This window comes from Camelina sativa, chromosome 5 (genome assembly GCF_030686135.1).
Source record: "Camelina sativa cultivar CO46 ecotype springtype chromosome 5, ASM3068613v1".
NCBI lineage: Eukaryota > Viridiplantae > Streptophyta > Magnoliopsida > Brassicales > Brassicaceae > Camelina > Camelina sativa.
The window spans coordinates 10,290,936-10,315,315 of record NC_141884.1 but is presented as its reverse complement, the minus strand read 5'-3'; the positions used below and the strand labels follow the sequence as shown (position 1 = coordinate 10,315,315).

Here is a 24,380-nt window from a genome sequence, read left to right as displayed (position 1 = left end):
GTTCTGAACAAGTGGTTGACATGACAAAGGTATGTTTAGTGTTCTGATTTTTGTTACTATAAAAAAAGCAAAAAAATATATATATATATATATGTGCTCATGTGCTGTTTAATTCTTGATCTGGGTCCTTCCATGTTCATCGTAAGTGGGTGTGTGTATCATGTGTGAGTTCATGAACTTTTTAAAGGATGTGTTTGAAATCAAGAAAAGAGGGGGAAGAATGTGATTTATTAAGATCCTGTCATTAATTCGAATTGTTGATTAGGGAAGAGTATAGAGTAAGAAGAGGAGAAGATTCGGTGTACACTGATGGTTTAATTGAGTGATTTTACAGGTTTGCTGTAGCGGTTGGGCCGTGCCTTGACAGCCCATTAGGTCTCACATAGGTGTATAAAAGGAAGTGGCTAGGGTTTTGGCGTTTTCCTCTTTATCCTTGCGATTTTCAACCCTCTGCCGATTAAGTTTCTATCCTCTCTTCTCTTCTGCTAGTGTACTCAAATCCCTAATCACGGTGAAATCAATCTTCAGTGGCTTCCACTATGATTCCAGCTCGGATGAGGAGCTTCACACACCACCATCATCATTCCCACGACCAACTCCTTGGGTTCCGGTTGATCCTACCACGGCGATGGTAGTTTACGAGCCTCGTGAAGAGTCGACCATAGCGATTCCGGCTCCGGAGAATCCCACATTATCCTCCACACCCTCCTTCACCGATGAGGATGACGAAACCTGTGACTCCTCGTCTACTCCGCCAACAGAGGTGCTGTCTCGGTTTCCGGTGGTTGATCTGACTGGTGATGTTACGTAAGCAACAGCCGACTGCTGATGCTGACAGCCGCGACTCCAAGGGTCAGACTCTCGCCAAGGACAAGGGTGTCTCTACTTCTCGCGGTGGCTCTTCGAAGGAGTTTAACATGAAACGGTTCATATCCGTTGATGCGGCCTGACGGTATAGTTTCTTTGCTTCTTGAACCCTTGCCCCTGAAATTTGATATTCTCTAGGAGCTGATGATAAGGCTAGAGAGCTGATTGATTAAGATGGTATGTTGCAAACCATCTCTCAAGTCGGGTCTTTTAATTCAGATTTGGTATATGAGTTTTGGGCAAATCTCCCTGCGGTGAAGGTTGAAGGGGATCCGGTTGATGTTCTTGTTCGCGATTGGATGTATGAATTCTCGCCTGGTCGAATCAATGCCCTGTTCGGTCTACAATCTGTTGATGTGCGCGAATAACGACTACAGACGGCGGCTATCTTGGAGGAGGATCTGGCATTGTTTCTGTCAGGTGGTAAGGTGAAATCGTGCAAGCAGCTGGTATCTATCGCAATCAAGAACCCAGTCATCAAAGATCTCCATAAGATATGCTGCAGCAACTGGTCTCCAACAGTGAACACCTGTTACATCTCGTTGAACAGAGCCATGGTGATCTACATGATCATGCGTCATATTCCATTCGACTTAGGGAGAATGATCTACGATCAGGTCATACTGTTGGGTCTGCAAGCTCAATCTGGTTTCGGGTTGCCGTTTCCCAGCCTCATCTATCAGCTCTTGGAAGTTCAGCGACCTGTTCCGAGTATTCTGTCACAGGACACAAAGAAGACCAAGGGGAAGAAGACTGCTTCAGTACCTGCTGAGCCTGTCGTTCGGAGTGGTTCGGCTGCTCTCGGGTTGGCTATCAAGATCCTGCAAGACGCCTTGGACGCTGGTAAGTAGTACTTTCTCTGATTGTATTCTTTTCCTGGCTTATTCTCTTGATGTTTTTGACTAATCTGTGCCAAACAAGCAGGGGGAGATGAGTCTGATTCTGAAGCTTGAGGGGGAGTTTGGACTATGGGGGAGCAGTTGTTTATTTTTGTTTTTTGTTCCATGTTAAAACTTAAGAGTTTTTGTTTTGTTTTTTAAGAATCGTTTTGGATGTTTGACTATCCAATTTATTTTAACAAGTTCTTGTCGGGTTAACCGTTTGTGCTCTTGAGAACTGCAATATCTTGTTGGTATGGGTATGTTTGGTCTTGGCTGTTGTTGTTTGGTGTATATTCAGGATTGGTGCAGTGGATGCTTGTGTGGCAAGATTCAGTAAAAAAGGGGGAGATTGTAAGTGCATCAGAGCTCTGTCTGTGACACGATGCTGTAGAGAGTCCCAAAGGTCTGATTAGCTGATGTGGCATGGAATGCTGAGGTGGAGGAAGATTGTTGGACAAGATGACGAACCATGGGATTTGGAAGGAAGAAGCAATCATGATATACTCGAAGATATTGAGAGTATATCTCGATGGGAGAATAAGGAAGTAATATTCTTGGGGATCAAGGATATTTCCTTATCGATAGGATGCACAAAGATTTAGGTTAGAAATCGGGTGTGCAAGTATAAATAGACGAGGCCAGCCGCAAAAAGAGGTAGCACTCGTGGGGATAAAAGTTGTGAGATTTGTAACTTTTAAGCAATCATAAAAAGGCTTAGAAAGGGAGTGTGTTCGTTTCTCTTAAATCTACACAGGGTGTTGTGTTAGATAGATAGGAGAGTGAGCTTTGTTTCAAGTCTTGTAAGAAACGTGAGTTTTTGTATAAGATTGAATAAGAAGCGTTTGTTTGGTGCGGTTCCAAGTGGGTTTATTGCTTGTGTGTGTCTCTATACCCTTACAAAATTTTGTTATTTGTATCGAGCTTTTACCAAATTTTATTGCTTAGTCTTTACGTTGTCCAACTAGTTTGTCCTATAGTCTATCTTGTAGTCGATCTTTACCAACTGGTTACGGTTCACGCCGATATTTATGACTGTTAACTTTCAATTCTTTGGTAGCTCTAAAATATTTAAGTTTTTTCCTTCTTGATAGAGTATTTTTTTTTTTTGTTGTAAGAGAAAAAAAGCAAAACATGTTCCTAATTAATTCTCAGACACGCTTCTCTCTCTTAACTCACTCTTATTTTTCAGAGAGAGAAGGATATTTCTGAATAACCGGAATCTTCTTCCGGTTTTTTTTGTTTTTTCGGCTATTCTGATTTCCATATATATGAATTGCATCTCTTTTCCGTTTTAGGCGGATTTAACTATCTTCCATCTTAGCTAGGTTCGTTTTAAGCTAAGATTGGATATAGGTTTTTTGTTTTGTCATCTTTCTACAAAGTTTTAGGAGCAAATCCCGCATGCTTGTGATTGGACTAACCATCGGCTGTGTTCTTCCTCTAAAGACTAAGTCATTTCTTCGCCGCTAATCGCCGATCAGGCTTGAAGAAGACCTCATGGTCTAAAGGCGGAGCTTTAGCTTGGAGATAGGATGAAGTCGAAATCAGGTGATTCAACTAAAAGCAGCGGATGAATCTGTGGAAAGATGGTTTCAAAGACGTGACTACAAGCTTCATCTACTATGAATAATTCGAGGCGGGCGTTTAGCTTCAGTATTTGGTACAGATCTCATCGGCGAGAAGAAGCAAGAAGAATTCAGAACACACGTGTCAACAAAAGCTTAACGGTGACGCTTCGTAACAAGATACGTGGTTAAAGGAAGAACACATGTCTATGCCCCTCATGGGTTATTCACTTTTATTCCTAGCTTTTGTTTATGTGTTTGGAATAACTTAAAATTGGGCTTAATTTAGCTTGTATCATGCTTTGTAAGTTTGTATTACGCCCATTTTAATTGGGCTTTTAAATGAAAGAAATGAATGGCCGACAAAAAAAAAAAAAGCAAAATATAAAAAGAACCATAATTATATAAGTAAAAAAAAAAAATACTGCAAAAGATTAAAAAACTCGTGTACAGTATATGAATAGTCCTTTTGATATTTTTCATTTCCATGCATATATTAGATTGGGGCTCCCTCGAAAATTCCCGTAGTTGTTACATGCATGATGATATAGGTTATAAAGATTAGCAATATATATAACTGGCACTGTCTCTTTGTCTATTGTCATACAATACATATATGTTTCTGTGTTTTCTTTTTAATACAATACAATACTGGCTTACTGGATCAATTCATATACTTTATCTTATAAAGCACAAGTCACCTGTCAAATCAAGATAAGCCATATCATATTTTTTACTTTTTAAATTTAAAAAATATTCCAAATAACAGAAAAGCAAACATCATGGTATATAAAAAAAAATAGAAATCCTCTATAAAAAAAAACTTACAATGATTGTGTCATCAGAACACGTTTCATCTTCACTTTTTTTTTTGTGTCGTTCAAGCTTTTCATCTTCCTCTGACACACATCAAACACAACTGCTTAAGAAAAACATTCCTAATTTCACTTCCACTAACAACTCAACGTTCATGATAGTTTACAACAAATCCCATATTTTATATAAATTCTCTTGAACTTTCTCTAAACACAAAAAAAGCCCACAACAATTTTTTTATTTTCGATTCTCAATTCACCACCAGATCCATATCCTCTGTTCGATCAACAACGAAAACCTCTTTCAAATTCATAAATCCAAAACCCTTTAAAAACTATTGATGTGTTTGTATTTTATAGGTTTTAACCATAATTTTTAGGTTTGTTTTGAGTCTTTTATTGAGTCAAAGTGTGCTTTTAGAGTCTTTTTAGTCTTTTGTGAGGCTGTACAGGTTCTAGGCTACTTTGGAAGGAAACTGAGTGTTTTGGGGATGAAAACAAGCATCTGGAGGAAATTTGGTGAAAACTGATCGGACTAGCGACACTACAAAATAACAGGTGTATTGTATCATTTATTTTGCATCACAAGATTAAGTGATGTTATTTTAAATTACTTATTTGTAAATGATGTAAATATATTTCCCTTAACATCACTTATATTAACTAATGCTATAATTAACTTATTTGACATCAATTAAATAAAACTGATACAATTTTAAAAGTTTGTGTCACTTTTTTAAAAATTGATATAAAATAAAAGTTCACATCATTTAGTTAATTGATGTATCTATTAATTTTTGGTAAAATCACTTTTGTTAAATGACACAAAATTTACATCATTTAGAAAACTGATGTTAAAATAAATTATGAGAAAATGTCATAAAAATCCTCAACTTTTAAATTTGGGACGTTTTAATCACCAATTTTCAAGATGTCATTTTAATCACAAACTTTTTGTTGACTTGACCACAAAATAGCAAAGTTATGTTGACCTCGCCATTTTAGGCACGGCTTTTATTAAATCCCTAATCCTAGAAAGAAAACCTCAAATTTTCTCTATAATACCAAAATCTCTTCTGCAATTTCTCTCTTTCGATGAGTTTAAGCTCAAGTTTTGACACATCTGATTGCATCGGTGAGTGTGGTGTGCCATCGATGGTGTAAAGAAAATTTGGGGTTTTCTTTCTAGAGTTATGTATTTGTAAAATTGGAATCGATTTGGAGATTTAGTGTCTTCAATTTGGTAAACGATGTTGTTTTTGGAGTTAAAAACGTGGTTGTTTATGCTAATCGGTAGCAGATAACATACAATTTACTCTACTTTTAAGATCATTAACAGAGAATAAACGACGTGCCTAAAACGGCGAGGTCAACAAAACTTTGCTATTTTAAGGCCAAATCAACGAAAAGTTTGTGATTAAAATGACATCTTGAAAGTTGGTAATTAAAACATACCAAATTTAAAAGTTGGAGATTTTTTTGACATTTTTCCCAATAAATTATATTAACATAATTCACATTCAATTTTTAATTTTTAGAACAGAAGGTAACATAAATTAAAAAAATAGTAATGGAGATTTCTCATTGGCTAGTCAAGAGTGGTAAGGATTGAACGTTGGTTTATTATCCACCGTTCATAGATTTAATCCAACCGATAAGATTTTTTTTTTGTGTCAAAACTTCTCTTTTTTTCTTGTTGTGATAAAAACTTCTTCACTTCTTTATTATCTTTTATTTTTCTCCTTTCTCACAACTTCTCTTTCATCACATCATCTCCTTCGTTCTTCTCCTTTCTCATTTCATCATACAAGTAATTTTGTGGTGATTAGGATCGGCGTTTTTGACCCATATCAAACAGCAATAAATCATGATAGATCCAGTTGTTTAAGATAGAACGAGGGATGAAAAAACCGATGAGGATGTGGCCTACAAATCTTCGACGAGGACAACAGTTGATTGCCGGTAACGGTGGACGTTTGTTATGTCTAGATTCACGGTGGAAGAGGCCTGCGAATTAACCGGTAGTTAACGTAGACGAGATGTGAGATTGACAAACTCTTCCTTGCTCAATCAGCGGAACACCCAGATCGAAGGAAATCACAATTATCCGAGGATCTTGGTACGGCGGCGACGGCCACAAAAAAGGCTACCAAACTAGGGTTTTTAGTTTGTTTGGTTAATTATTTTGTAAACCAATTCTAATTATGTAAATCATAACAAACTCTGTTTAGAAATATTAATAAAAAGAAGTTGTATTTTTATTTAATTAATTAGTTTAATAAAATATAATCTTAAATCTGTTTATTTTTTAATAGTAAATCATTTGCGAATTTATCATTTTTTAATTATTTTTATTTTCTGTATTTTCGTTTTTATTTAATTAATTAATTACGAAAATACATAAATTAAATCAGATATTTGAAATTATACAAATTTTAAATCAGTTATTGTAAATGATACAACTATTAAAATCATTTTACAAAATTGATACTAATTTCAACATCACTTATTAAAACTGACACAAATTGATATAAAACATAGTATCATTTATTAATAATTGATGTATTATTAATATCGATTATAACAACCGATCCAAACAAAATAAAATTGCATCAGTTAATGATAAAGTGATGTTAATTATTTGCATCAACAATGTAAGTATCATTTTTATAAGTGATGACAAATTCCTTTGCTTCACTTATAAGTAATAGTCCTGGGCATTCGGGTACCCATTCAGGTTCAGATTGGGTATTTTGGATTTTTAGGTATTTTGGTAAAAGGGTCCTAGACCCATTCGGGTATTTCTAGTATTCAGATCGGATTTCGGATAAACACCCATTGGATTCGGATCAGATTCGGGTACCCATTTAATACCCGAAATATACTTCAAATTCGGCTACCCGTTCAATATCCGAATTCAAATCTCTCCAACTCTGATATTAAAGGTGAAGAAAATGTATGGCATACATGTTTCTTGTAGAAAATATTCTACTTGTTTTGCATTTCTTCTTTTTTGTGTTTTTTTTAATATGTAAAAATAATATTTTTGTATCTAGAGTTCATGAGTATGGAATAAAAATGCAATTAAGTCTCTACATAATAAGTTAAATCTCTCATATCTAAATTCTTTTAAAAAAAATGAAAGTTATACATAGTAATATATAAATAGTGGAGGTTTGAGAATTAGTTAAAGATATTAAAGTGGCAAAATGGTTACAATGCACCCACTTAATGCTTTAGGTCATTTGTTCGAATCCCACAAGTGACTATTTTGCACTATGTTTATACATGTTCGGGTTAATTCGGGTACCCGTTCGGATATTGGATAATACCCGATCGGGTACGGTACCCAGTTTCAATAAATCCTAAACCCATTCCGGTATTTTAAAATTTCGGATGCGGGTTCGGGTCGGGGTTTTCGGATCGGGTTCGGGTCGGATTTTTGGGTTCGGATATTTTGCCCAGGGCTAATAAGTAATGCAAACATATAAAATAAATAATACAATACCCCTGTTTTTTTGTAGTGCGAGCAGATGGAGCAAACACAGAAAAAGCATCCAAGATCGGCTGATCCACATTCGGGATCGACCGATCCCGTACCAGAAGCAACTTTTCTTTTTTCGTTTTAACCCGACTTTTAGGGTTTTATTTTGATATTTAAGTTAGAGGCTCGGCCTCCATAGACATAAGCATTATTTTTCTGAGACTATTTTGTATTGAGAGCTGAAGGGAGAAGATCTCTAATCCTTCTTGACACTTTGGAGAAGATTTCTAAACCCTATTTTCTATTCTTTTGCAATTCAATTATGCTTTCGTCATTTTTGATTTGCTATTTCTGTTTCTCTATGGCTGAGTAGTTTCACTGTTGGGTTTAGGGTTTTAAAAAGGGTTTTCATGATTTATTGATGCTAGATTTGTTAGATTAGGAATTGATCTTATTGTTCTTCATCTATTGTTGTTCTTAATGCTTAAGCTAGATTGATCACCTAGATTAAGATCTTAGGTTTAATTCATCGGGGCACCAAAAGTGTTGTTGAGTTTCTTGAAAAGAACATAGGTGAGCAAGGTGGACCTTAGCCAATGAAAGTTGAAGTTGAGGAACCTTGTGAACAGATCAAACTTAAACTTTTATTGCTTGCTTTTTTTTGCTAAATCCAAACGATGGTTTAGGGGTTTAGTGAATTCATTGCATAGATAACTAATGTTGCGGTAGTAGGTTAGTTTAACATTCGAGATTTGAGTTCAAGAACGGTATCTAATGCTTTCCCAATCTATCATCTAAATTCGTGATCATTGTCCCTAATGATTCCCTGCGCCCAATGTTTCTCTTTTGATTTAAAACACTCTTTTATTTACTGCTTTTTGTTAGTCACTTTCAAACACAAACTTTTCCATTGTCTTAGCTATATTTAATCTACATAATTTCATAGTGTAATTATTTGGTCCATGTGGATTCGATCCTGAAATGTTACAACGATACTACTAGATCGTGGTGGAGTACACATTAGGTTTTAATTGACCTGTTGATCAACTATAATTCTCACGGAGGTAAATCCTTTAACTTTTGTTCATATCCATTATTTTTCTTTTGAATTCATATTAATCCTTTTTTTTTGGTACTTTCAGGTTGAAAATGCCTGCTCTGGATTATACTCCTCTCTTACATCTAAATTCTTTGAAAAAAGAATGGAAAATCACAGCTCTAATAATCAAGGTCATGGTACTTTTTTATCTAAAAAATAAACTTGGTGTTATTCTCGGTATTGAAGCAATTCTTGTGGATGCAAAGGTATTTTTTTTCCGCTACTCTACATTTCACTTACTCTGAAATAGATTAGTGTCTCCATGATAAAACGACAGAAGGATTGGTTTAAAATTAGTAAATTATATATGTTTAACTGTTTCTTCGTCGGTGGATTGATCTGTGATAGTTTCTTTGTCCTTTTTCATTCAAATTCTATTACTATTTCATTTCATTGTTGCATTTAGATCTATTTGCACTCTCATATGAATTGTTAATGATTTTTACTAGGGATTTTTACTATGTGATTTGTTTTCTTCAGAGTTGTTCGTGTTTCATTATCAGAATTCGAGTCACAAGGGCCTGAGCTTTTGTATTCTCCACGGGATTTATTCATCTCATTGTAGCTGAACTCCTGATGAACCGCATCTTGCAGACATTGAGTTTTATCGGGCAGGATTGATACGATCTACTTGACGAGCGGCTTCCAGAGACGACGAGTCTAGGACTTGGATGATGTTACACTTCCACACTTCTCCGGCTCTTCTTCGTCGTGGCTTCTGCATTGGTGAGTTCAAAAATTGGTGGCTTCTGATTTTAAATTTGTAACAATATTGTAATGACATGTGAGTGACCCTTGAAACAAAGGACACAAAGAGGATCACTCAACAAAACCATAACAACAATTGAAGACTAGCCCAGTTAAACAAATGAAGCACAAAAGCTACACCACAGTCAACACGTCTCTTTGTCTATCAGAGTAGAGAAGCAGGTCGGTGCATGTGCAAAGATGAAGGAGCAATTCATCACTCCAAATAGCCTTGAGATTCTCCATTCTAAAGGCAGTCACTCAACATTTAATAAGCATCATTTGATATCAATAATATTAACTATTAAGATTTCATATTGTTTTACTTGGTGTATAAAACCCTTTGAGTGAATGTAATACGTAAAATGAAATCAATAATATGAGATGTTTCTGTAAATTTATTTCAATTCACAATTGCAGCATCCTTCTGTGTCTAAAATTCTGTCACCACTTTTTTTCTTATTTTAATGATTATATTTTGTTTTGCAAATATCATGTACAACTCATGTAAGTTTCGGTTGGGATTTCTTATGATTCGTTATGTAAGCCTTCTGAAATTACATGATTAATTATCTTGATTTTCATTTTCTTGATCTATATTATTTGACAAATTTTGCCCCGTACGAAATACAGGCTTAATACTAGTTAAGTTATAATTTATATATAGAAGCTAGCGATCTTTATAGCTAACCTCCAAATTACTGATGCTTTCATTTCCGACGAAGATAACATAAATAAATAGAAAATAATAACTATAATTATATTAAATAAAAATAGGAGTTATAAGCTTCTAATGCTGTCCATCTAGGATTTTAAACATACAATAGGGATTCGACATGTCACTAATTAACATTTTCTAAATTTCCAGAATTTTTTATATTAAGAATTATTTTAAACAACCTATCAGAGTTTGACATGTCATTCATTAACATTTTCTAAATTTCCAGAATTTTTTAGAAAAAGGAAAATTTTAAATTTATGAAAAAAAAAAACTATGTACAATATCCCACAGGCTAGAAAAATTTTAGACAATGGTTCAAACCAGTATAAATAAGATTAATATGCTTCCAACAACGAATGAGCAGGAAAGCTTGATTTATCAGGCGTCCAAGTTTAAAAGTTTTATTCGGTTTGATCCGGTTATTTATTTAATCAAACTAAAACAATTGGCTAGAAAATTTTTAGACAATGGTTCAAACCAGTATAAATAAGATTAATATGCTTCCAACAACGAATGAGCAGGAAAGCTTGATTTATCAGGCGTCCAAGTTTAAAAGTTTTATTCGGTTTGATCCGGTTTTTTATTTGATCAAACTAAAACTTTAAAAAGTTTCAAAAAAATATTATAAGATTTAATTTTTTTTAAATTTTAAATATTATAAATATTGAAAATTATAAAAGCTCTTATCTTTGAAAAAGTTTTTAAATATTATAATTTTAAAATTTCAATAGTTTAAAATATTATAAATATTGAAACTATTTAAAAGGTTCAAATATTATATTCGAACCTTTTAAAAGTTTAAAATGTTATAAATATTGAAACTTCTAAAAGTTTTAGCTTTAAAAAGGTTTCAAAATATTATAATTTTTAAATTTTAAAAATTTTTAACATTTAAAAGGTTTTTAAAACCTAAGCTTTAAAACAACCAATAGGGATTCAACATGTCACTAATTAACATTTTAGAAATTTGCAGAATTTTATATATTAAGAATTATTTTAAACAACCTATCAGGATTTGACATGTCATTCATTAACATTTTCTAAATTTCCAGAATTTTTTAGAAAAAGGAAAATTTTAAATTTATGGAAATAAAAAAACTATGTATAATATTGTGACAACCCGTTCCGTTGACCCCACTAGCCTCACTGCTAGCCGCCCAAACGGACCCCAAGCTGGCCCTGCAGGGCATCGATCCTAACCCATCACTGTGGATATCCCAATCCACCAATAGGTTATTGGTGCGCCAGGCGTTCCTCGAACCCTGGTCCTCACCCTTTAACAACCTTCCCACAGGACAAGCTGTCACCAATTGATCTGCAGGTCAATTGGTGGCAACTTGTCATGTGGGAAGGTTGTTAAAGGGTGGAGATCAGGGTTCGAGGAACGCCTGGCGCACCAATAACCTACTGGTGGATGTGGATTTCCACAGTGATGGGTTAGGATCGATGCCCTGCAGGGCCAGCTTGGAGTCCGTGGTCCGTTGGGGCAGCTAGCGGTGGGTTAGTGGGGTCCGTGGGACGGGTTGTCACAAATATCCCACATTGGCTAGAAATTTTTTAGACAATGGTTCAAACCAGTATAAATAAGATTAATATGCTTCCAATAACGAATGAGCAGGAAAGCTTGATTTATCAGACATCCAAGTTAAAAAGTTTTATTCGGTTTGATCCTGTTTTTTATTTGATCAAACTAAAACTTTAAAAAGTTTCAAAAAAATATTATAAAATTTAAATTTTTAAAAATTTTAAATATTATAAATATTGAAAATTTTAAAAAAGTTTTAAAATATTATAATTTTAAAATTTTATAATTTTAAAATTTTAATAGCTTAAAATATTATAAATATTGAAACTTTTTAAAAGGTTCAAATATTATATCCGAACCTTTCAAAAGTTTAAAATATTATAAATATTGAAACTTCTAAAAGTTTTAGCTTTAAAAAGGTTTCAAAATATTTTTATTTGCTTGATTATTTATCAGGTTTCCAAATTTAAAAGTTATTTGATTTATTTTAGCAAATTAATTTTTTTACAGGTTTAAATATTTTTTATAGAATGTTTAGAAATATTATAAATACCTCCATAAAAATGTTAAAATATTATAACTATTTAAACTCTATAAAAAGTAAAAGTGTCATTAATATTTAACTCTAAAAAAAAATGTTACAGATAAAAAATATTATCAACCTCATGGTTTCCTCTTGGCAAGTTACGAACTGGTGCTCTTGGTGCAGGTAGTGGTTGTTCAATTCGTGTCATGCGATCACCAAGCGTTTGGAGTTGGATTTGAATAGCTGCAAGTATCTCAGCGATGTTCACATCTCCTCCTTGTTCTCCCATGGTTCAAAACGTTTCTGTAAAAGTAAGAAAAGAGATCAAGTGCACAGGAAGTCGAAAAGTCCAAAAACTAACAGATCTAGGATTTGAGAGATTTTGGGCAGTCAAAAAGACAGATCTGAACGATTTTTTTTTTTTTTTTTTTTTAAGAAGACGAACAGTCAAATAGAGCAAAACACACGAAAATAACAGATCTAAAAGTGTAAAAACAAACTGAAACAAACACAAACTGAAACAGACACAAACTGAAGCAAACTAAGGGAAACAAACTGAAACAAAAAAGGATAGATAAAACCTGATTTGGAACGTTTAGCTCTGATACCAGATGATATAGGAACCCAGATGAGGGATCCCAAGTAGATAGATGGAAATAGACAAATGGTTGATAACACTGTTCTGCCTATTCGGTGGAAGATAGATGGAGTGCAGTGAAGAGATGGTGAATAGACAAATGGTTGATAACACTGTTCTGTCTATTCGGTAGCAGTGGAAGATGAAAGGATAGATGGGTGGATTGAGGGACGCCACACAGATCTGTGAAAGGATCTATGATAAGTCAAATCTTAGTCTTCAAGGATTCACACACAAGAAGAAGGAGAAAAGGGTGGTTGCTTCTATCTCAGAAGATAACCTAAGAAAACTCTCATTTTATTTCATAAAAACTTGAAAGGTTACAATGCTGAGAAGGGACCTTATATAATGGTCCAGCAGCGGGGGACCTTCAAGGGTTGAAATTTATTACAAATAAAAGGACTAAACTTGCAAAAACAACAGACTCGATTTTAGGACTTAAATAAATAAAAAAGACTCATAAAGACCCAACGGTCGATTCCTGCAAAACAAGAAAGAACCAACATTTATTATTTGAATTCAAACACTTACCTTGATAATAGCTCTCATGCACGCTCCAGCCCTTCATTGATTGCTTCGGAAATGATGAAAAGAACGGGTTCTTTAATTCCTTGTAGAACTGGCAAAAATGATGCTTGTGGAGTCTTCTCTTTGGAATCTTCTAGTTCAATGAGAGTAATCAGACTTGCAATGGACTTGTTGAATTGTTCCCTTAAGGTCCTTGCTCCCAGCCTTGTCATAGGTTTGTGTATCATTGTTGGCAGAACGGGTTCTTCAGGAATTGGTAGAACGGGTTCTTCAGGAAATGATAGAACGGGTTCTTCGGGAAATGGCAGAACGGGTTCTTCCGGAAGTTTACTATTGATGTCCTCATCATTCCCTCCCTCTTGAGAAAGTTCTGTCTGCAGAACTATTTCATCTGCATGGAAAGGAGATAAATCAACAACATTAAAGGTAGGAGAAATGTTCAACTCACCTGGTAGCTCAATCTTGTAGGCATTGTCATTGATTTTCTCTAAGACCCAAAATGGTCCATCTCCTCTTGGTGACAGCTTGGACTTTCTCTCCTTGGGAAATCTCTCTTTTCTCATGTGTAACCAGACCCAATCTCCAGGTTCAAACGTCAGCTCCTTGCGGTGCTTATCCGCATGCTCTTTGTTCTTTGCGCTCTTCTTCTCAAGATTCTCTTTAACCTTTTGGTGGAGTTTCTTCACAAAATCAGCTTTGGTGACTCCTTCTGCACTAGAATAAACAGCTTGGGGCAGAGGTGTGATGTCTAATGGGGTTAGAGGATTAAAACCATAAACAACTTCAAATGGAGATAATTTGGTACCAGAATGCTTAGCATGATTATAAGCAAATTCAATATAGGGTAAACAGGATAACCAGTTTCGGAGATTCTTACCCACCGTAGCTCTCAAAAGAGTGGAGAGAGTACGATTAACTACCTCAGTTTGGCCATCAGTTTGAGGATGACAAGTGATGGAGAAGAGTAGCTTAGTTCCTAGCTTTTTCCACAAAGTCTTCCAAAAGTGGCTGAGAAATTTGGTGTCTCAATCTGAAACAATGGTCCTTGGGATTCCATGTAAACGCACAACTTCTTTGAAAAAGAGCTCAGCAGTTTGAGTAGCATCATTTGTCTTGTTACATGGAATGAAATGCGCCATTTTAGAGAACCGGTCCACCACAACAAAGATAGAATCTCAGTTGTTGATCTTAGGCAGTCCTAAAACAAAATCCATAGAAATATCTACCCATGGTAGGTTAGGTATAGGCAAAGGCATATATAAACCATAAGGATGTGACCTGGATTTTGCTTTCAAGCAAGTGATGCACTTTGCACAGAACCTTTCCACATCTCTTTTCAAATGCGGCCAAAAGAAATGTTCCATAAGAACACTCGCCCAAAATGTCCCATAAGTCCTCCTCCATGTGCTTCTCCTATTAGCAGCTCTCTCATGGATCCTTGAGGAATGCACAGTCTGTTGTCCTTAAAGAGAAATCCATCATGTTGATAGTATGACCCATAAGCGGCTTTGCTTGTTTCCTTAAAGGCTTCTTTGAAATCTGGATCCTCCTCATATAGACCTTTGATATGATCAAATCCCATGACTTTAGCCTCCATTGTAGTGATCAAAGCATGTCTCCTTGATAAAGCATCAGCTACAATGTTCTCTTTGCCCTTCTTGTACTTAATCACATATGGAAATGTTTCCACAAATTCAAGCCACCTTGCATGTCTCTTCTTAAGTGTAGTTTGTCCTCTTAGGTGCTTGAGTGTCTCATGATCTGTATGAATAACAAACTCTTTGGATAATAAATAATGTTGCCAAGTTTCTAGAGATCTTACCAAAGCGTAGAGTTCTTTATCATATGTTGGATAATTAAGTGCAGCTCCACTGAGTTTTTCACTGAAGTATGCTACTGGTTTTCCTCCTTGAGTTAGAACAGCACCTATTCCTGTACCAGAAGCATCACATTCAATTTCAAACATTTTATCAAAGTTAGGAAGTACCAAAACAGGTGCATTTGTTAGGCTGTCTTTGAGTAGTTTGAATGCATCCTCTTGTGCTTGACCCCATTTGAATTCCACATTCTTTTTAATCACTGATGTTAAGGGTGCAGAACTTTCTCAAGAGGGAGGGAATGATGAGGACATCAATAGTAAACTTCCGGAAGAACCCGTTCTGCCATTTCCCGAAGAACCCGTTCTATCATTTCCTGAAGAACCCGTTCTACCAATTCCTGAAGAACCCGTTCTGCCAACAATGATACACAAACCTATGACAAGGCTGGGAGCAAGGACCTTAAGGGAACAATTCAACAAGTCCATTGCAAGTCTGATTACTCTCATTGAACTAGAAGATTCCAAAGAGAAGACTCCACAAGCATCATTTTTGCCAGTTCTACAAGGAATTAAAGAACCCGTTCTTTTCATCATTTCCGAAGCAATCAATGAAGTTTACTATTGATGTCCTCATCATTCCCTCCCTCTTGAGAATGTCCCATAAGTCTCTTTAGCTGAATGGGCTGTCAAGAACTCCTTGAACCGTGGATCACATTGCCGCAGAAACTTCCCCACCAAGTCCAACTCGTCAATCTTCTCCTTCTGCCCAGCAATAATTTCGGATTGTTGAGCAATTTGTGAATCACGCTTCAACATTTCTGCATCACGCCTCAACATATTAGCAGCCTGCTCCTCTATCTTCCGTTGAGCTTCCTTCAATTGTTCTTGCATAGCCACAAAGGCTAAAGTGTCTCCTGCTTGCTTCCCCTTGCCATTGACAATGCAGTCATGGAGGCTTCCAACTCCAAAAGGTTTTCCTCTTGAATCCTTCTCAGTGGACTGCAAAGTAAGAGAAAATAAGATATTAGAGGATGTCAAATTAAACTCCAAGATAACATTTTTGTATTGTTAAAATAAAACGTAACCTGAAGAAAGATTTCTGTATATTCTTCAGTTGTTAGCCCTCGGGGCCGTGACTCCCCATCTGAGATGGCAGAAGGATCTTCCTGGAGCTGAGACAACCTCTCTTGCACATTCTTCTCATATGTTTCTGCTATCTTCTCTGCCTTCCGATCAACATATGTCCCATCAGGCTTTGTATGTGCCTTGATGAAAACCTCACCAATACGTACTTCTCTTCCCAATTCCTCTTCCTGTAATGTTAAGAAACAGACAAGTAAATTTTTAATGTAACAGCTAGGTCAAAAATGAAAGTGACGAATGTGTAACAACAAAATTGGCTCACCATTTCGTTTTGAATCTGTCGATACGACTTTGGCCCTGAGAGGTGGACATGAGGACCGAGGCCATTACGGTCAGACATACGGCAATCAGAATATGTTTTGCTCCTTTGTTGTGCTTCTTCAGTGTCCCAGAATTCTGTCATTGTTGTCCATAGAGTAGTTCCAATCCATTTAGGTTGGCGTCTAGTAGTTCTCACGGTGCTAACCATGTCTTTGAGCCGATTTTGACAGATGGTCTCGAAGTGAGCTTGAACAGTCCCAGTTATCAAAGGATCCCAAGTGTGGGTTTTCTACAAAAAACAAAAAGAAAATAGCTAATGTGAGTGAAAAGAAGCACAAGTAAATAAAACAATATATGAAGAGTAAAGCAGTATATGAAGCTTAAAGCTATAAATGAAAGCTAGAGGACAGAACACTTAACCGCAAACTCAATGAAGTATCTTTCCTGTTTATCCCGAGGAACACATGTCCAGCTGTAGAAAGGACCTTCGAATTTGTTTAAAAGAATTTTAGTAATCTTCCGAGTGAGCGTAGATCCAGGGTCACGATCAAACCTCCAGACATATGAAACAATAAAACCAAAGTCAACCATCAGAGACACTCAAAATAACAAATCGATAAGTCTAAGAAACAATAACCATCAGGATGATATCAACTAAACTAAGAAGACTTAATGCTAAGTCTAAGAAACGATACACCATAGCTTCAAAGAGTTTGTAATCGCATCAGAGACCAAACAATGAGACCTAAGCAAGACCTAAACAAAACCAAAACCATTATTCAAAGAGTTTGTAATAGCATCAGAGACCAAACACTTCATAACCAAGACCAATCGAGACCAAACAATGAGACCTAAGCAAGACCTAAACAAAACCAAAACCATTATTCAAAGAGTTTGTAATAGCATCAGAGACCAAACACTTCATAACCAAGACCAATCGAGACCAAACAATGAGACCTAAGCAAGACCTAAACAAAACCAAAACCATTATTCAAAGAGTTTGTAATCGCATCAGAGACCAAACACTTCATAACCAAGACCTAAACACTAATATGAAATGAGACCTAACCGTACCATTCGGTCTTTGGTAGGGGAATGGGAGAGAGGACGGTGGTAAACTCATGTCTGTTTGGCACTAGAAGCAGTGCATTTAGAGCCCGCAATGTGTCCTCCTGGAGTTCCGGCAACACCGGAGGATAATCAGCTTGGAAATTGTTGCCTTGAGACGATGGATGCGAACGATGACTGCGAGTCTGAGAGACTTCAGCTGGAGAATGCGGACTGTCAACTAGAGTAGGCGGAGGGTCAACTAGAGTAGGCGGAGGATGCGACGGATTGTAGTGGACTTCTTGAGAAGGAGTCGGGTTCACTGTAGGCTGCAGTGGGTGAGTGTAGGAGTTCTGAAAAAGCTGTTGAGGCGGAGGAGAGTTCCGGATCTAGGCCGCCGATGACTGTCGTTGTACTTCAGGCGTCTGCAGCGGAGGAGGAGATTGGACCGCCGGCGTGAAGTTGTACTGATTGGGTAGACTGTGCGGCCGTTTATTTGGTGTTGACGCTCCGACTCTCTGAGAAACGTTAGGAGCAGCAGGTTTCCTCTTCCTTCCTCCTCGATTAGGCATCGTTTGAGAGATGATGAGAACGATTAGGGTTACAGATTTGGGGAATCGAGAGGAAGAAGAGAAGGATTAGGGTTTAGATTTGGGGGATCGAGAGGAAGAAGAGAAGGGTTAGGGTTACAGATTGGGAGATTGAGAGGAAGAAGATGCAGATTAGGGTTAAGAATTGGGAGAATCGAGAGGTGTCGAAGGCTGCGAGAGGAAGAAGATAATGGATTAGTGTATATTAGGGTTAGGGTTCGAGAGAAGAAGAGGGATAATGGGTTTGGGTTTAGTTAGGATTATTAGTTTATGTTTAATTAGGCCCAAATTTTAATCTAAGCCCAAATTTTAAAAGTTTAATTATAATTTTAATCTAAGCCCATTTTTATTTATAAAACACTGATTAGTTTTAATTACTATTTTAATTAACCAAATTTTAATTACAATTTTAATTAACCAAATTTATTTAATTACAATTTTAATTAACCAAATTTTAAAATTTTAATTACAAGTTATTTATATAACCAAATTTATTACACAATAATATTACACAATAATATTACACAATAATATTACATAATAATATTACACAATAATATTACATAATAATATTACACAATAATATTACACAATAATACACAAATATTACAAAGTAAAAAGACAATACACTTAAAATACAAATACATAGTAATTTTGCCAAATAATTATTGTTCTTCGTCTTCTTGTTCTTCATCATCAGAAGACGATAAATTACACTGGAATTCATCTTCTGGATCCGCATCTCCAACATCGTAATCAAGGTTTATTGGATTAGCATCTGCTACCAAATTGTCGACTATGAGATCTTCAACTGTAGTCATCAATACAGCATCATCATTTTCTGTTTGCAACAGAGTCGGTTCATTGTTTTCATATTCTCCTGAAATGTTTCCCCTCGGATTTACTTTCAGAACACTTAGCCACTCTCGCTTTGGTTTCTTTGTGTATGGATACGGAATATAGCAAACTTGATCCGCTTGAGATGCTATTTGCACAAAATCGCAATTTAGTATGGATAGTTACATTAAATAAACTTATATATAAATTATATTGAGTCTTACGTACCTAAAATGAATGGCTCATATTTGTTGTATTTTCTCGAAGAGTTCACGTCAACAACGCCACTATTGCTCTTCCGAGTCCCTCTACCAATGACAGGATCATACCACTTACACTTAAAAAGTGTGATTCTCAAATTGGTCATCCCTTCGTACTCAAGTTCTATGATATCAGTTAAGTTCTCATAGAAATCTGCACCATCAGATGCATCAGTGTAATTTTCACCTTTAACACATACACCATAGTTACATGTCTTCCGTCCAGCACCGTGATTCTGCGTATGAAACACATAGCCTCTTGTAAAGTATATTGGCCAAGTTTTGACCTTGTGTAAAGGTCCATGCACTATCTCTTGAACCCAAGTAGGAAATGGATTTGTGGCGTTCCAGTATATAACCTGTGTATACATATAAATATTATATATCAATAATATAATTAAATAAATGCATAATCAGAGTCGGTTACATGGGTTCGAGTATACTTACATAATCTTTTACCCACACATGATATTCTTCAGCTCTTTTCGTGGACAGTTCTTTTTCGGTTAATTCAGGATATTTGGTAGAAAGAAAATCCTCGAACATACTAAGAAAATTAAATATATTTAATATATATGAGAAATATTTGTGGAGTCTATATATTTGTGAGTCAATATTATATACCTCTCAATTGGTTGAAAATATTCACAATTCCATAAAACATATGCATGTGCGCACTGATAGTCTCTCTCTGAAAGCCATACTTCATGCATTTCCCCACTTGGGCGACCGACATGAGTAAATATATTAGGGACTCCAGGGACATGATATATTGGGACTTCACCTTCATAGAATCTTGTTAACCTGATCAAATAAGATAATTAAAAGTAATTCAAATTAAGTATAAATTATAATTTCATTTAATTATACCTTGATTTTGTTTGTATATGATCGGCAAAGTAGTGCTCAGAGAAGTAAGCAATCTCGTCATTGATATAGGACTCAACGATTGATCCAGCCGCATATCTTTTGTTCTTCGCTTTTCCTTTCAACTTTTTGAAAAATCTTTCAAAAGGATACATCCATCTATATTGGACAGGGCCTCCCAATTCTGCTTCATATGGAAGATGTATAGGCAGGTGCTCCATCACATCAAAAAATGATGGTGGAAATATCTTCTCTAAGTTGCATAAGATCAAAACAATGTTATGTTTAAGAATTTGAACGCGACTTTTTTGCAAAGTTCTTGAGCATAAGTCCCTGAAAAATGCTCCAATCCCTGAAAATTTCATGTCTTAGGAAATTATATTTAAAATATATAGTACTAATTTAATTAAATAGGTAATCTGTAGTACCTGATAATGCAAGGTGAACGTTCCGGTCTAGGAGTTCTGCGAAGATAAATGGAAGAAGTCGCTCCATAAAAACATGGCAATCATGACTCTTCATTCCTGAAAACTTGCCATTGATCAGATCAACACAACTAGCCAAGTCTGACGAATAACCATCTGGAAATTTCACCGCATGCTTGACACATTCCAATAAACTTGTTTTGGCTTCCTTTGTCAATGTATATGCTGGGAATGGAGCTTTACCCTTCCTATCAATATGCAAGTGTGGTCGAGAACAAAATTGTTCTATGTCCAATCTTGACATGATGTTATATTTAGATTTACCCTGTACACTCATAAGAGTATACAAGATGTTGTCCACAAAATTCTTCTCGGTATGCATCACATCAATATTATGTCGGAGATTGAGGTCCTTCCAATAAGGTAGCGACCATAATATGCTTTCTTTGTGCCAATTATCTTCCTTTCCATAGCCTGGCATCTTCTTATCATGACCGTTACCACCGACTTCCCTGGTTTTTGGTGGATTTACATTTTTCAAACGCTCATAATAAACTTGCTCACCAGTTAAAGACTGCGGTGGATAGTCGTTAGAAGCGTCTCTTCCCTTCAGGAAATATTTTTTGTTCTTCCTTAATTGATGACCATGAGGCAGGAATCTTCGGTGACAATCAAACCAACATGTCTTCCTTCCTTTGGGTAGATAAAACGACTTTGTACTTTCCATGCAAATTGGACAAGATAATTTACCATGGGTGGTCTATCCCGATAACATGCTATACGCCGGAAAGTTGCTTATCGTCCACATCAGCACTGCTTTTAGATTGAAGTTTTTATTCAAAGACACATCGTATGCATCGACTCCAGTAGACCCCAACTCTTTTAACTCCTCAATAAGAGGTTGTAGGAAGATATCGAGGCTAGCTTGCGGATGATTTGGCCCAGAATTCAGAATTGTAAGAAACAAGTACTCCGTATTCATGCACATACCAGGGGGTAAATTATATGGAGTCAAGATCACAGGCCACAGTGAATGATTACGAGACATGCCAAATGGATTGAACCCATCGGTACATAATCCAAGGTAGACGTTACGGGGTTCTTCCGCAAACCGAGGGTTAAGCTCTTGGAAATATCTCCACTCTGCCGCATCAGAAGGATGATTCATTTCTCCCTCTTTTGATTGGTGCTCTGCATGCCATCTCATTGCCGCTGTAGTCTTGTGGCTCTGATACATTCTCTTCAACCTATCAGCAATAGGTAGATACCACATACGACTATATGGTACTCTTGTTCTCCGTCGGTCCTCCTTAGGCTACCATCTTGGTGAACCACAAAATAGACATGTCTCTTCCTTTTCGTCTTCTTTCCAGAAAATCATACAATTGTTAATACAAACATCAATTGTATAATATGGAAGGCCCAAATTACGCATCAATTTCTCTGTCTCGTAATGTGAACCGGTAGACTGGTTGCCTTCTGGTAAATAATCCGTCAAAATTCCGCAAACCGAATCTACTAACTTTTCACTCATATTATACTCCGCCTTATTTTGCATGACTCGAGCAGCCAATGACAATTGCGAGTGACCTTCACGACAACCATCATATAAAGGAGTTTTTGCACTATCTAACAAGTCGTAAAATTTCTGAGAATGGTTTTGTACCGGTTCTTCCACATTCTCATAACTCTCATTTTGATGATAATTATCATCTAAACCCACATTATAACGAAATGCATCATTCACCATATCCACATATGGATCTTCTACTACATTACCCATTTCTTCATGACTCCCATCATACGTCCTATCAGTGTAACTACTTCCTATATCAAAATTAATTTCTTCGCCGTGGTTATACCAAACATAATAATCTGGCATAAATCCATTACTAAACAGATGACTCATAACTCTTCTACCCGAGAGACATCTATTGTTTTTGCAAACACTACATGGACAGAGAAACTTACCCCCATTATTCTGAACTGTTTCTTGGCTACTTGCAAACGTTAAGAATTGGTCCACCCCCACTTCGAATTCAGATGAAAAATTCCCCGTCACTTCATCGAACCTCTTGTACATCCACTCCCGATAATTACCGCCATTATAATTATATATATATATATATATTTTTTTTTTTTTTGGGAGAAAATATAAAAAATTATATAAAGCAAACCTTTTTTTTTATTTAGAATTTTTTTTTTTAGAAGAGGAAAGTGAGTTCGGAGTGAAGAGAGCAAATGAGTGCAACTTGTTTTTATAGATTTCCTAGGTGACTAATAGGTGACTAATAGGCGACTACATAATAAAAGTTGGTACACCAACCCCCGCATGGAAACCACGTGTTTTTAACCGTTTTTTGCGACTACTTGGCGACTACACGATGACTATGTAATGACTCGCCATAAGAGTCGCTGAACAGTCGCTAAAATTTACGACTACTTTACGACTACCTTATGACTCTCCGTATGAGTCGCAACGTAGTCGCCAAAGTTTACAACTATTTGACTTGGTCGTATTGTAGTCGTTATTTTAGCGACTAAGTTGCGACTATATAATTCCGTCAACAATATAGTCGCCTCTTAGTCGTTAATATACGACCATCGTAACGACTGCATAAATTAGTCGCTTAAGAGTGACTAATTAGCGACTAATTCCATGTAGTCGCAGAATAGTCGCTAAATAGTCACTATGTAGTCGTTATTTTTGGCGACTACATATGTGGTCGCTATGTGTAGTCGCTAATCACCTGTTTTCTTGTAGTGAAAAAGACTCATAAAGACCCAACGGATGATTCCTGCAAAACAAGAAAGAACCAACATTTATTATTTGAATTCAAACACTTACCTTGATAATAGCTCTCATGCACGCTCCAGCCCTTCATTGATTGCTTCGGAAATGATGAAAAGAACGGGTTCTTTAATTCCTTGTAGAACTGGCAAAAATGATGCTTGTGGAGTCTTCTCTTTGGAATCTTCTAGTTCAATGAGAGTAATCAGACTTGCAATGGACTTGTTGAATTGTTCCCTTAAGGTCCTTGCTCCCAGCCTTGTCATAGGTTTGTGTATCATTGTTGGCAGAACGGGTTCTTCAGGAATTGGTAGAACGGGTTCTTCAGGAAATGATAGAACGGGTTCTTCGGGAAATGGCAGAACGGGTTCTTCCGGAAGTTTACTATTGATGTCCTCATCAGAGGTTTAAAGAAAAAGGATCGACGACGAACACATTTTTTATTAGCTATACATGTGTTCATATTACTTTCTCTGCAAGTAATTTGCAATTTTATCGTTTTAAGATTTTGGTTAAAGAAATTTCAATACATGTGGATCTAAAGCCGAGTAAGTATACAAGTGAAAATATCAATAATTGAGTGCATTTGGTGATTATGCTGATCCATGAAATATTATGAGAAAATAGACAATGATTTTGGTATTGGAGTTTGATGGGTTAAAAAGTTATTAAGTGGAAGAATGTGAGAAAGGAGATGAGGTAGAGGAAGAAGAAGAGTATAACGAAGAATCGGACGGTAAAAGTAATAATGACAATTATCATGAAAATTTAACAATAAAAATGATGAGAAAGAATATGAAAAGTAAGAAAACAATGGAAAAAAACACAAAAACATAGATGGTGGCAGTCAATTAAATATGAGAAAACAGATTAATTCATGATTCAAAAAGTGTTTCGTTTGTCTGGCCGTAAAAAGATGGTTTAGTATATGCAAGGTCACCAGTT

General features: G+C 36.0%; 2 protein-coding genes across 2 annotated transcripts; both read right to left on the bottom strand.

Moving 5' to 3' along the window:
* Nucleotides 1–15,809: 15,809 nt before the first annotated feature.
* Nucleotides 15,810–17,173, bottom strand: LOC147943519 (uncharacterized). Its single transcript, XM_087452828.1, has 4 exons — nucleotides 17,039–17,173; nucleotides 16,620–16,907; nucleotides 16,300–16,527; nucleotides 15,810–16,213 (listed from the first exon to the last, which is right to left on the bottom strand). Exons 2-4 carry the CDS (start codon nucleotides 16,824–16,826, stop codon nucleotides 15,848–15,850), a joined length of 801 nt encoding a protein of 266 aa, XP_087308954.1. The 5' UTR covers nucleotides 16,827–16,907; nucleotides 17,039–17,173; the 3' UTR covers nucleotides 15,810–15,847.
* A 1,747-nt stretch (nucleotides 17,174–18,920) lies between these two features.
* LOC147943518 (uncharacterized) lies at nucleotides 18,921–21,140 on the bottom strand. Its single transcript, XM_087512265.1, has 6 exons — nucleotides 20,648–21,140; nucleotides 20,223–20,571; nucleotides 19,977–20,156; nucleotides 19,800–19,899; nucleotides 19,321–19,711; nucleotides 18,921–19,240 (listed from the first exon to the last, which is right to left on the bottom strand). Exons 1-6 carry the CDS (start codon nucleotides 21,123–21,125, stop codon nucleotides 18,921–18,923), a joined length of 1,818 nt encoding a protein of 605 aa, XP_087368391.1. The 5' UTR covers nucleotides 21,126–21,140.
* Between the last annotated feature and the right edge of the window lie 3,240 nt (nucleotides 21,141–24,380).

What these genes read in the sequence shown, in the direction of transcription:
- LOC147943519 (XM_087452828.1), bottom strand. Translation starts at nt 16,826, where the DNA reads ATGGTTAGCACCGTGAGAACTACTAGACGCCAACCTAAATGGATTGGA. An exon ending in GACAGATTCAAAACGAAATG is followed by an intron (nt 16,528 to 16,619) that starts GTGAGCCAATTT and finishes TTAACATTACAG; the next exon opens with GAAGAGGAATTGGGAAGAGA. An exon ending in ATACAGAAATCTTTCTTCAG is followed by an intron (nt 16,214 to 16,299) that starts GTTACGTTTTAT and finishes CTTACTTTGCAG; the next exon opens with TCCACTGAGAAGGATTCAAG.
- LOC147943518 (XM_087512265.1), bottom strand. Translation starts at nt 21,125, where the DNA reads ATGCCAGGCTATGGAAAGGAAGATAATTGGCACAAAGAAAGCATATTA. An exon ending in CGTTCACCTTGCATTATCAG is followed by an intron (nt 20,572 to 20,647) that starts GTACTACAGATT and finishes TGAAATTTTCAG; the next exon opens with GGATTGGAGCATTTTTCAGG. An exon ending in ATATGAGCCATTCATTTTAG is followed by an intron (nt 19,241 to 19,320) that starts GTACGTAAGACT and finishes TTGTGCAAATAG; the next exon opens with CATCTCAAGCGGATCAAGTT.